Here is a 12092-nt window from a genome sequence, read left to right on the forward strand (position 1 = left end):
TGAGCATCTACTGGCCAATTTATCCTGCCTGCACTCTACACTTGAGACTGCAGTCTCACTGCTTCGATTAATGTGTCGTCATTTATTATAAATTTTAACAAAATAACAAAACTAAACAATTTATAGCAGATAACGACCAACAAACAACTGATATCAACCACGATGAAACGAAATGTGGAGTTCCGCCCATGACCTTGTCTGGGAAGAAATGAGCTTGTGGATCACATGATCAGTAACGGACGGATGACGTCAGCAGTCAAAACTTTCATCCAGAGAAACCTTGACCGTGCCGTAACGTGACGTAACGGGACGGGACGGCACTGCCAGTGTGGATGCCAACGTTGGAAATGTATTGCAGATTGTTTTGTAGAGACGGGACTTCATATGACGGCCAGTGTGAATTGGCCTTCAGTCTGTCATCACAACTAAATCGAACGGTTTCAGACGAACGCCTATTGAAGGGCACTCATTTTAGCGACTCATCCACATGTTTCATGTAGATGACAAACGCCTTGGGTGTGCGAGAAACGAAGTGCGTATGGTGAGCATAGCGAAGTGCCAACTACTCGAAGTTCTTTGGCAAGTGCGCCGGTGGCATGTTATTGTCGTATGTAAATTGTTTACATGAGGAAAAGTGGACAGTTTTTGATGGGTAACATAAGGAGAAATGGATGGCAGAGATAGCTTATGTTGTTGCGAGTATATTAATCGCAACCAAGAAAGATACCACATGTTAGAGTGTTGTTGCAATTGTGAAGAACTTGATATCTGCGTTGACAGGTGAGATTGATGATAGTTCTGGAAAAAAGAAACCATATATGATGAACTTCAAACGTGCGAGATCCTAACATAAATCTAATGTAATTGATTTAAAAATCTTTGTTTTGCCTATAAGATGCCATTGAAGCTGAATTTAAATAGACAATGACATATATCTGTCGCAAAACGTAACGAGCATGATGCTACTGGTAACACAAAAGTTTTTACGTGTTATCTGGAGTTTCTGATTACTTACAATTCTCTTAACTTATATTCAGTACAGTTATTGGTACCCAAGAATACCAGAAAGTGTCATTCAGTCATCATCACATCGTTATGTATGGCATACCATCACGAAGAACGTGTGGGAAATTTAAACACTTACAGGAACAAAGTGCTTACAGATTATAATTTACAAATAATTTTCCAGTAATTTTGAATACTTACGAAGTAATCATATGCGAGGTAACGTATGACGCACTGACGTCGCATTGGTACAACGAATCGCATCTAAAACGATGTGTTATGCTGCACCTATGGACTGCGTTTATTTCTTCTTACACCTTGTTTCCCCTGCGGTACTGGTGTGTAACATTACATTTGCCATATATGATGGATGGTAACGAATGCAGAAAACAGTCAAAGATGTAAATTTAATTCAAGTGTGGTACAGTGAAATGACATTACAATAATATATTACAGTGAAAATTACAAATTAACTTAAAATATGAAATCTAAGAGTTGCCATGTTGATACAGTTTAGTGGAATAATAGTCATTTAACACAAAATTCTTTAATTGAACTTACGGCCCACTGCACCATCTACATGACATTTAATATGCTGAGGTTGTTTTGATTGTTGAAGACATATGTACCCATGCATATGACTTTTCTTTTATACAAATTTTAACCCGTTTAAGTCTTTGTTGAAGTTGTTTTTGGACTTAGTTGTATATGTGGTTTACATACACACCACAGTTCTTTCCTAAGCATGGTACTATTACAGGTACTGCGCGTTGTCTTCCTCTGACTTGTCAGTTACAGGCAGACCCACAGTTTAGCATCGATTCTGAACACCAGTGCAGTTAGGCATCTTTTTACATTAACCAACAGTTCCAGAGGTGCAAAATGTAAACCGGTGAAACTTTTAGGAATTACTGGGAATCAAAGTCAAGATCTCTGTGAAGTAGTTTTCAGTTTATCCAGTTTCATTAGTTCTAGGCAGTGTGTTTTTCAACTATGGATGTGATATATCTGTAGTCTCAAAAGCTGATACTTTCTAGTTTTTGTATTTCATTGTATGAGAAACCCATTTTATATAGTTCTTGAGAAATACTTAAATTTAGGCCTAAGTGCGGGATCTTGACAAAAGGCAGTGATAATGTATTTGCTTAGAACTGTGGATAAAGTTTAAAGGAATTATTGATCATATGCTGCAGAGATACATAATCAGTGGAACAGTTCATGATGGGATGGATCCTCTATGATATATGGTTGCTGTAAAGAAATTTCTAAAGAAACAGATTATTGCATATGTTTAAACAAGCATAGAGCTGTGGCTAGAGAGATGCTAAATGAAATGTGTTTGGCAGTTAGGAGAGCAATGCGTTAAGCCTTTAATGACGACTGTTGCAGAATATTGTCAAATGATCTTTCACAAAACCCAAAAAAATTCTGATCTTATGTAAAGGCTGTTAGTGGCACCAAAGTTAGTATCCAGTCTCTCATGGAAAACAGCAGCTGAAATTGAGGGTAGCAAAGCAAAAATAGAAATGCTTTACCCCATTTTCAAATATTACTTTACACAGGAATACTCAGTAGAGTTGCCCAGATTAATCCTTGTACCACTGAAAAGATGAGTGAAATTAGTGTTATTGGCAGTGACATTGGGAAACGGTTGAAATCATTTAAACTGCTCAAGGGTCAGATAAAACTGCTGTCAGATTCTGTACTGAATTTGCAGATGCGTCAGCTGCTCAGTGAACTATAATCTGTTACAGATCTCTCAAACGGAAAACTGTGCGCAGTAGATAGGAGAAATCATAAGTCATATCCATTTACAAGAAGGGTAATAGAGAAGATCTTCAAAAGTACTGCTCAGTATCTTTGACGTCAATCTGGTGTAGAATCTTAGAACATACTCTTAGCTCAAATATAAGGAGGTATCTTGAACACCACCTCCACACCAACCAGCACAGATTTTGGAAACATGGAACATGTGAAACCCAACTCCAACTTTTCAGGCATGATGTACTGAAAGCTTTGGATGTAGGCAATCGAGCAGATGCAGTAGCCTATTTATTATTCATGAAAAGCGTTTGACTCATTGTCACATGTGTTACATCTGTGTTGCAGAAGTCTCAGAGTCCACCCGTCTGCATTGACCCATGACATCATCAGTGTGGTGGAAATGGCTATTCTAAGTGTCTGCAATATGGCGCCTATGATGTCAACACACAAATGCAGCAGCAAACACGAAAATACATAAAAATAAGACGATAACATCTCCCTCCAAAAATACGATCAATCTAATGGGGCTACCATGGGAAATTGGGGTTTTAGGGTGGGGACAAGCTAAATATAACAGTAAAAAACACACCACAATCCCAAAACACACAAAATGGCAAACAAAAGAAAAAAATTACAATATTGTGCTACACCAACAAAATCTACAGGAATTGGACACTTTCCCTGACCTATAAAGGTCAACCACAGCTAAAACTATGAAAATTGAAGTCGGTCATTTCCCTTGTCTTATATAGATCAACCACAACTATTGATACCAAAAAACCAACACGTACAACCATGAAAAATAAAACCAAAACCACAACACCTAAAAAAATCTAAAAATCCAACATCCCTACATAAATTAAAACACATTCACTAGACCATTAATACCAAAACATCACAACCCGAGAAGAATAGCCCCCCCCCCCCCAAAAAAAAAAAAAAAAAAAAATTAACTTAGTAGCAACATATGCCGGAGCTGTAAACTAGGTTGGTCACCCCAGTCTCTAGTCTGAGATGACTACACTTCACAATCCCAGCAATCAGTCCATATAACTGGAGGAATGTAATAACAGGACATCCTCCCCCATCTCCGACCGCAACAGAGTTATGTTATATTTCATCATCATACCCATACCTAACAACAGAAGCCACGCAGTAAACTAAACGCGTTACTGCACCACAAACAGCAAACCAATAACACCTCATGAAAACACCAAACATGTAAACAAAAAAAAAAAATATATTAATTCATGACTCACTGAAAAAACTTCCAAACCTTACTACAAGCACTTCCAATGACATCACATATCCAACACCAAGGCTCAAATGAAGCTAATACAACACATTGCACTCAGTATATGCACACACACCACCAGAGGGCACCATCAAACACAACAAGACGACATTTAGAAACACAACCAACACACAAACTCTGCGCTGTAATGACATCACACACCACAACACCCTTACGTCGTTGGTCAAAGCAGACGAGTGGAATCTGATGCTTCATTGACCTTATCAACAGTATGACCATATACATATCAAGCAACATTTGTGAATGATTTTTTGCTAGGGAGGATGCAGCAAATTGTATTGGATGGAGGGTCATAAGCATATGTAGAAGTATCTTTGGGTGTGCCCCAGTATAGTGTGTTGGTGCCCTTGTTCTTCATGTTGTATATTAATGAAATTGCAGACATTATTAATAGCAATCTCAGACTTTTTGCAGATGATGCAGCTATGTGTCTGAAAGAAGCTGTATAACTATTCAGTGATTTCAGAGGTTGGTAACTTCCTTTAAATGTTCAGAAACCTAAAGTTGAGCACATCACAAAATGAGAAAACATTGTATCCTATTACTACAATATCAGTGAGTCACTGTTGGAATCACTAAACTTGTACAAATAACACTTTGTGGGGATATGAAATGGAATGAACAGCAGCTCAGTTGTGGGTAAAGCAGGAGGCAGACTTAACTTAATTTTTACAATACTGAGGAAATGCCTTCGGTCTACAAAGGGGATTACTTAAAAACGACCTCCATGACTCATACTAGAACATTCCTCTAGTTTGTGGGAAATGTATCATACAGGACCAACAGGGGCCATTGGGCATATGCAGAGAAGGGCAGCAAGAATGGTCACAGTTTGTTTGATTTGTGGGAGTGTGTCACAGAGGTGCTGAAGAAAATGAACTGTCAGACTCTTGAGCATAAATATGAACTGTCCCAAGAAAACTTACTTAAAAAAACTTTCAAGAACTGACTGTAAATAGCTCTAAGAATATACTACAGCCCCTTACATATCACTCTCATAGGGACTGTGAGAACAAAGTTAGACAAATTACAGCATACACACACAGGCATTCAGCAAGCATTCTTCCTTCACTCCATACGTGAATGTAACATAAAAAATCCAAATAACTGGTACAATGGGATGTACCCTCTGCCATACACTTCACAGTGGTTTGCAGAGTATAGACATAGATGTATCACAATATAAATATTTCAATAGCTATCTTTTCAGTAAGAGGACTTCTGGGTGATTTCATCTCAAATTATACAGGTCATGTCAACTCGTGGTCATGAATTTCTCTGGAAAAAAAAAGTATATTAGGCCTCTATATCATAAATGTTAAGAAATAAAGTATTTTCGCTTTATCTTAATTTTTGTGAATCATACAGCCCTTTGTAAATAACTCTTTAAAAATCTAATAAACTAAAAGTACTGGAAACATGGCAGGTGTTTTGCATTAAAGCTCCCTCTTATTGTGTTGAAATTTAGTTGACACCCACACACTTATGGGCTTCCTTTAACTGACAAATTTAAGACAAAAAATAACAAAATTTAAGTTAATTTTTCCACTTAAATATTTTTTTTATATAATTTGGAAATTCCTTGAATGATATCTTTTCTGTATTACCGGATACAAAACGGTACCTTCTATGCTCCAGCTGTCTGTAATATGTAATTATTTTTTACTAAAAATGTAAAAAATTGCATTATTATGAGTTTTTATGAATTATCTACTGGAAAACCTCCATCCAAAACTTTTGAAAGTTACATAAAATATTGTTTGGATAATACGTTTGTAGTCAGAGCAAACGCAGTGGGCAATATTTTTCCGCGTAAAGCGTTAAAAATTTTTCATCATTCTGCGCACTTCGCATTACTGAATTTCTAGTATAAAATATGGATGTTGGCAACAATGTTTCCAGTCTCTTCTGTTAATGATAAACGAGTGAGAGCTTGCACATAAACCATTCTTCATCAAGTTTTGTGTTTGGTTTGAACGTTTTGGTAGATACAGTAGGAAATACAGTAGTGAAAGAGTGAGGAATGTGGACTATGAAAAAAGACACAATAAGGTGGTGTTTAAGAAAAGTAAAAAATGCTTCACAGTTGTTGGAAATCTGTCAGAGGTATTGCATAAATATCTTGGTCCTCACATCACAGTATTACCATCACATCCATTCTGCAGGAATTGCTACAATTACTATAGAAGAAATTTAGTGACAATCCGCCTGAATGATCACCATCGCACAAATGTGAACTGCAGAAGACAGTGCAGATATTTATATTGCTGGACATGAAGTTGTTGACGTGTTGAATGTTAGCATTTTTGCTGTAGCCCCTACTACATCCCCCCTTAAACATCCGGGAAAAGTAAGAAGCACAAGAAGAAAACAGTATGTTAAAAAAAAGGTGGAAGAAATTGAAACAAGTTTTACACAAGCATCTGCAAAACTTTGTGAAGTGTATAACGTAGATGCACTTAGTGGTACCTGAAGAATGTGCACAAAATGTGTTGTGTGGTTTCTAAACTAAATACTGATACCTCAGCAGCCACCTACACTGAGAAGGTACAGTTACTGACACTGATACCATGTAGCTACTCTAAGCGGCAGATACAGAACTACATACCCACTCCATCACATTATCTGATTTCAAAAGCTAGTAAAATAAAGAATGAGCTTTTTGGCATGCCTAGATTCTTACTATGGGCATCTGTTGCAAGATGAAATGCGTACTGTTGCTCAGGAATATTACCTGAGTGTTGACAAAGTTTGCAGCAGGCAAAGTCATAACCAGGTGATGTTATCTCTGTTAGTGAAAATGGTGAAATAGGTAAAAAGATATATGACAAGACCAATAAGAGAAGCATATCTCCTAATGAAAAAGGAGAACCCAAATTTAAAAATAGGTCTCAAAAAATTCTACTCCTTATGACCAGAAAGGGTAAATGCCAGCCAGTGAAGGAAGTATGCACATGTATTTACTGCACTAATTTGAAACTTACTTGTTTCACCGTGAGCAGTGCCACAGGAAAGAAGTACACAGAGATGGACCAGATGCTTTTGTGTGTATGTAACAAGCTGCAAAATAAATGTTGATTGCAGGAGTTTGCAATGTGTCCTGGTGCTGAAGTGATGACTGTTGAAGCATTACACCTTCAGGATAGTGACAATAGCATAACCTATGTGTTGTGGGAGGAAGGAGAGTTGGCGGAGAAGACAGTAGAGCCAGAAAAAATTGTTACAGAGGTTAGGCATTGGGTCGTGAAAGGAATAGCTCACCATCATAACCAGAGGATTCAGAGGCAAGCCATAGCAGAAGTAAAATCAGCCACACCCCAGAATACTGACACATTAGTTCATTGCCACTTTGCTGAGAACTGTCTGTTGCTTTGCAGGACGAAATTCAAAATTACCACTTCCACCCATCACAAGTATCAATTTTCACTTGTGTTGCCCACTTCCTTGGAACATCACACTGTTTTGCTATTGTCAGCAATCTCATTCATGACAGTGCACATGCGTGCTAAGCTGTCAGCATGATAATTGATGACATAGCATCTAGAGGCTATGCATTTCTTAAACATGTGTATGTTATTGATGGTGCAGCATCTCGTTTTAAAAACTGCTTTCAGATTTATGAGCTTGGTCAACACTGCAGTACAGAAATTAAGACAAAGAAAAGATATTTTCAGCAACAGGCCATGGAAAAAGTGCATGTGCTGGGGCAGAAGCTCTCTGTAAATACCTTGCAACAAGATGCTGGTGGATTTGCACACACCATATCAACATAAGTAACAAATATGAAACTCATAATTCTAAATGAAAGTACATTAAGAGAACTCCGTTTAAAAAGTATGGTCTGCTATGAAGCCTGTGATAGGAATTCAATCAAGTCACCACTGGGTTGCATTCCAGAGTAGCACATACATTGCAAGAACGGTTCTCCACAAAATGCAGCCTGTTACTGCGTGTGAAATGCAGAGACCACAGTATACGTTAGCATACTTTGAAGTAAGCCACTTCATTTCTTGTGTGTATGACAGTCAGTGGTTGGTGGGACAGATAATAATGCGTCTCATGAACTTCAAGATATAACTGTCTCCTCTATGTTACCTCATGGTCCTGCTAATGCTTTCAAATGACTATCGTCAAAAAATCAGTTTGCAGTTTCCATTTCCCAAGCATTGCTCTTGTTGCATCATCCTTGTCTGTGTGCAAATTCAGCTCAGCTATGCAAGTTCAAGCAGATGAAAAACAAACAAACAAATGAAGTCTTTTCAACAATGCAATGTTAATTGTTACATTGTAGGCAATTTTAATTCATGGAAAATCATGAAGTAGAATCATGACAGAAGACAATAATAATTTGTGAATAATATCATAAAAAGAAAAGTGGATATTAATATTCTATATTCTTATAAAATGCTTTCGAACAAAATTATGAATTCTTTTCCCACTCACTTATAATGTTGTAAGGTAATTATTTTGAGTCAGAAATACCAGTTTTGCATGAAATTTCCTTAAAATCAGCAACTGGTTTAAATATTGAAGTGTCCATGATTTTTTGACTGTGAGAGTAGAGCTAGGTCTACCTAAAAAAAATTTTTCACATTTTATACAGACAAGTATTGACCACTCTGATTGTGCATTCCATAAGTGACCAGCTAACATATCATGAAATTTTTGTAACGTGTAGGATGGGGATTTTGGAAAGTAATTTCTAAATAACAAAAAAATTTCAGATTATTTTATCTTTATGTACAAATATTTTGAGTTCAAGAATTTCATGCATTAATGTCATAGCTGACAGTTACCAGTCCTGCTTTATCATTGCTCAAGACAGTTAACACCCTGTGACTATTCATATTTTCAAAACATAGTTTTGAAATTTGCAAAATGTTACTAATGTTCATCGTTTGCCTCACCAAAAAAAAAAAAAAATAATAATAATAATAATAATAATAATAATAATAATAATAATAATATCTCACTTTTGGTTTTTTCATTAAAATTTTTCAATTTTCCCATTCATTAAGACATTTTCACAAATACTTTCATTTAGAGAGGTCAGCAGCGTTTTAACAAATCATCAGAAAATCAAAATATTGTAGTTTTGGAGAGGTGTGGAACTTTAACGTATATTTTTCTCAGCAAACTTTGAAATAGTGAAGTCACACATTCACTCTTAACCAGTATAGTTTTGAAATGAAATCGCCCTTATTGTATTTTTCGTTTTTTTTATTTTTTATTTTTTTTTTTTTTTTTATTTTATTCCTATGCCTGTATCGTTTGCAAGAGAGAGAGAGAGAGAGAGAGAGAGAGAGAGAGAGAGAGAGAGAGAGAGAGAGAGAGAGAGAGAGAGATGAAAAGAGAATCTTCTGAAGCTTAAAATGGAAAATAATTTTGGTATATCAGAAACAACAGCAGACCTAATATTGAGTGTTATGGTGCACCATCTCTAATTGCTTCAAATTTTGAGTGCCCGTCATTATGCAGTTGTGGCAGGTATGAAGGACAGAAGGTTATTATCTGAGTCTGAACTTCAAATGTGTGTGACCACTATAGATTGAAGGCATTTGTTTCACATCCACTAGATCAAGCCAACACAAATTAGTTGTACTGAAGATTGTACACATTCAAATAGACTCTTGACTTTTGCTTTCAATCCACCATCTGTTATTTTTAATTTTCATAAATATAGGTTCTCCTCCAACAATCACTTCTCTACATGCAGCTTTTATTCCAAGTGTCCTTGAAATCACAGCAAAATAAAAACCACCAAGGAAATAAATCTATCACTACCCTTTAGTTGGTACCAATAAAAAATCCATAGTGCCATAAAACATATGCTTGCACTCTAAATTTTCTGTTTTGCCAGTCAGTAGATAATCATACCGGCTTACAAAATATCCCATCTCATCTTTGAAACTCAGTAAGTTACTTCCTGAAAAGACTGTTGGTTTGAGTGCTACATACTGTCACATCCCTCTCCAATTACCACCTCAGAAACAAAGTCATAGAAATAAAAAGCTGCTGACCTATTGGTGTGTCATAGTTAAGGAATGAGTAAAGTCAATTCAGGATTTTGTGAAACATTACATTTTTTTCATATACCAGTATGATGTTAAACTGAATTGAAGTAACATAATATTGTTGCCTTTGCCCTTGGCATAAATGTGCCCTAATTTCTAACTGAAATCAACTGTAGACATGTACAGTTTTCAAAATTCATATAATTATCAAGAGTCAGTATGGTACTGAAGACACTTTTCGAACATGGAAGTGTCAAAAACTTATAAATTTTAATTTAATTTACTTTCAGTTGAAAGTCTGCCATCTCCAGAATGAGACTAAAATTGATGTCCTCTAGTATATATACAAGGACCTGCTTCATTAATTTTTGTTGTTGGTGTGATCTAGTTAATATATAAGGTGAAAAAAGTTACATACGTGCACTCACTGTGCCATATTGAAGTGTGGATAAGTTTTGGTTTGTCCCGCTCTTTGTTTCCTCCGTTGTTGAAATATATATAATCAGGTGATTTGCAGTAGTAGTGGCTAATAAGGTACATTTCTAATTAAATTTTCAATCTGAAGGGGGTCTGCAACATCTAGCGAATCAGGTGGGTGGTCAACAGAGACCATTGCATCCGAATATATGACTTCACTTGGAACCATAGACAAGCAGGCAAAGGCTCCATGGAAATAGTTTTCTTGTGTTGTGCTTAGTAATGAAAACAATGTATTATTACCAACAAATACCAATAAGGAATAAGTATACTGAAGAATGAGTGTTAGGTCTCAAACATAACTTCAGTATTACATCCTCTCTTAGCTTATGTATGGGGAGTGTGATATAGTTGGTTGAAAAGCTGTGGATAGAAAGTGGCTGCTTTCCATATGATACAACAGAAATTACTGTAAATGTATTTATGTTGTAACTGCATCTTTGATTTCAAACTATGCTTCAGATTAAATACATATTTTTGCTGCTGTATTTAACTGTAATTGCCATGTAATTAAGCCAAGTACGCATCACAATGCTAAATTGTTTTGCCAGGTCCAGATCCAGATCTTATTTGCCAAGAAATCAATCATTCTCTGGCTGTGCAGTTACCTTTTTTTCTCTGCAAGCATCCATAGAGTGGTTTTCTTCTTAACTGGAATCCAGTAATCTTTCATAAGATAATTTCTTGTATAGCATTTTTTTGTACCTACTATATATGCTCCACTTTCAAAAACCCCTCCCGCCATGCTACAGAACCCAGAGCCTAAAGAGACCCGCAATATAGTTATTGACCTATCCACTAAAAGCCTCAGTCAGTCCTTTCCAAATGTGACACCTTTTGCCACACTCCCAAATTCAATCATGCTGGGCTTTTTAAAGACCTTTCCTTCTCATGGTCATTGCAGTTGAAACACCTTTTCACCACTAACCCTGCACCATTCATTTTACTCTTGCATCTTACCATGAATCATCCCCCGATAATTCTCCAGAATTTCCTAAGGTCAAATCTTGCTTCACAATGTTTCCCCAAATCCCTCGACATGTAAACCAACCTCACATCTACCGAAATAACCATGATAAGAACTGATTCCATCTTTATAATCCCACCTTCTGACAAGGCTCCACAACTGTTGTTGTGAAATGCAGAGGCTACCTAGCTGAGGCCTCCACCAACAGTCAGACATGTCCACCAAAGCCTTGCCACAGGGACCCTGTTCCAGAAGTCCAACATGATCACTCCCTATGGGTTCGGGGGTTAGAATAGGCCTGAGGTATTCCTGCCTGTCGTAAGAGGCACACTTTTCGGCTATATGAGTTCAGGTCCCATTCTATGACCAGCCACTTTCAAAATTCTACAGAAGTGCGGGCCATATGGTGAAGAATGGCTTATGTGGTGCATGAGTGCACTTAGATTCGATCTCCTGAATATCTTGTTCTGGCTTTGCTTCTCCACCTGCGATTTCAACTATTTGGGCGAGGACACTTTCCGGGGTATGTCATCTGCTTCTGTTGTTTCCT

General features: G+C 36.9%; 1 protein-coding gene across 2 annotated transcripts in view; it reads left to right on the forward strand.

Annotated features, from left to right (window-relative positions):
* The first annotated feature begins 309 nt into the window (after window positions 1-309).
* The window catches only part of LOC126416458 (palmitoyltransferase ZDHHC23-B), a 69883-nt gene continuing 58100 nt past the window's right edge, over window positions 310-12092 (forward strand). The window contains exon 1 of one of the 2 annotated variants that reach the window (XM_050084193.1): window positions 310-780. In XM_050084193.1, the coding sequence (XP_049940150.1) occupies window positions 668-780 (113 nt within the window). In that variant the 5' untranslated portion in view covers window positions 310-667. The remainder of the gene's footprint in view (window positions 781-12092) is intronic. The other variant, XM_050084192.1, reaches the window with a different exon arrangement.

Source organism: Schistocerca serialis, chromosome 8, assembly GCF_023864345.2.
Source record: "Schistocerca serialis cubense isolate TAMUIC-IGC-003099 chromosome 8, iqSchSeri2.2, whole genome shotgun sequence".
In the NCBI taxonomy this organism is placed as follows: Eukaryota; Metazoa; Arthropoda; class Insecta; order Orthoptera; family Acrididae; genus Schistocerca; species Schistocerca serialis.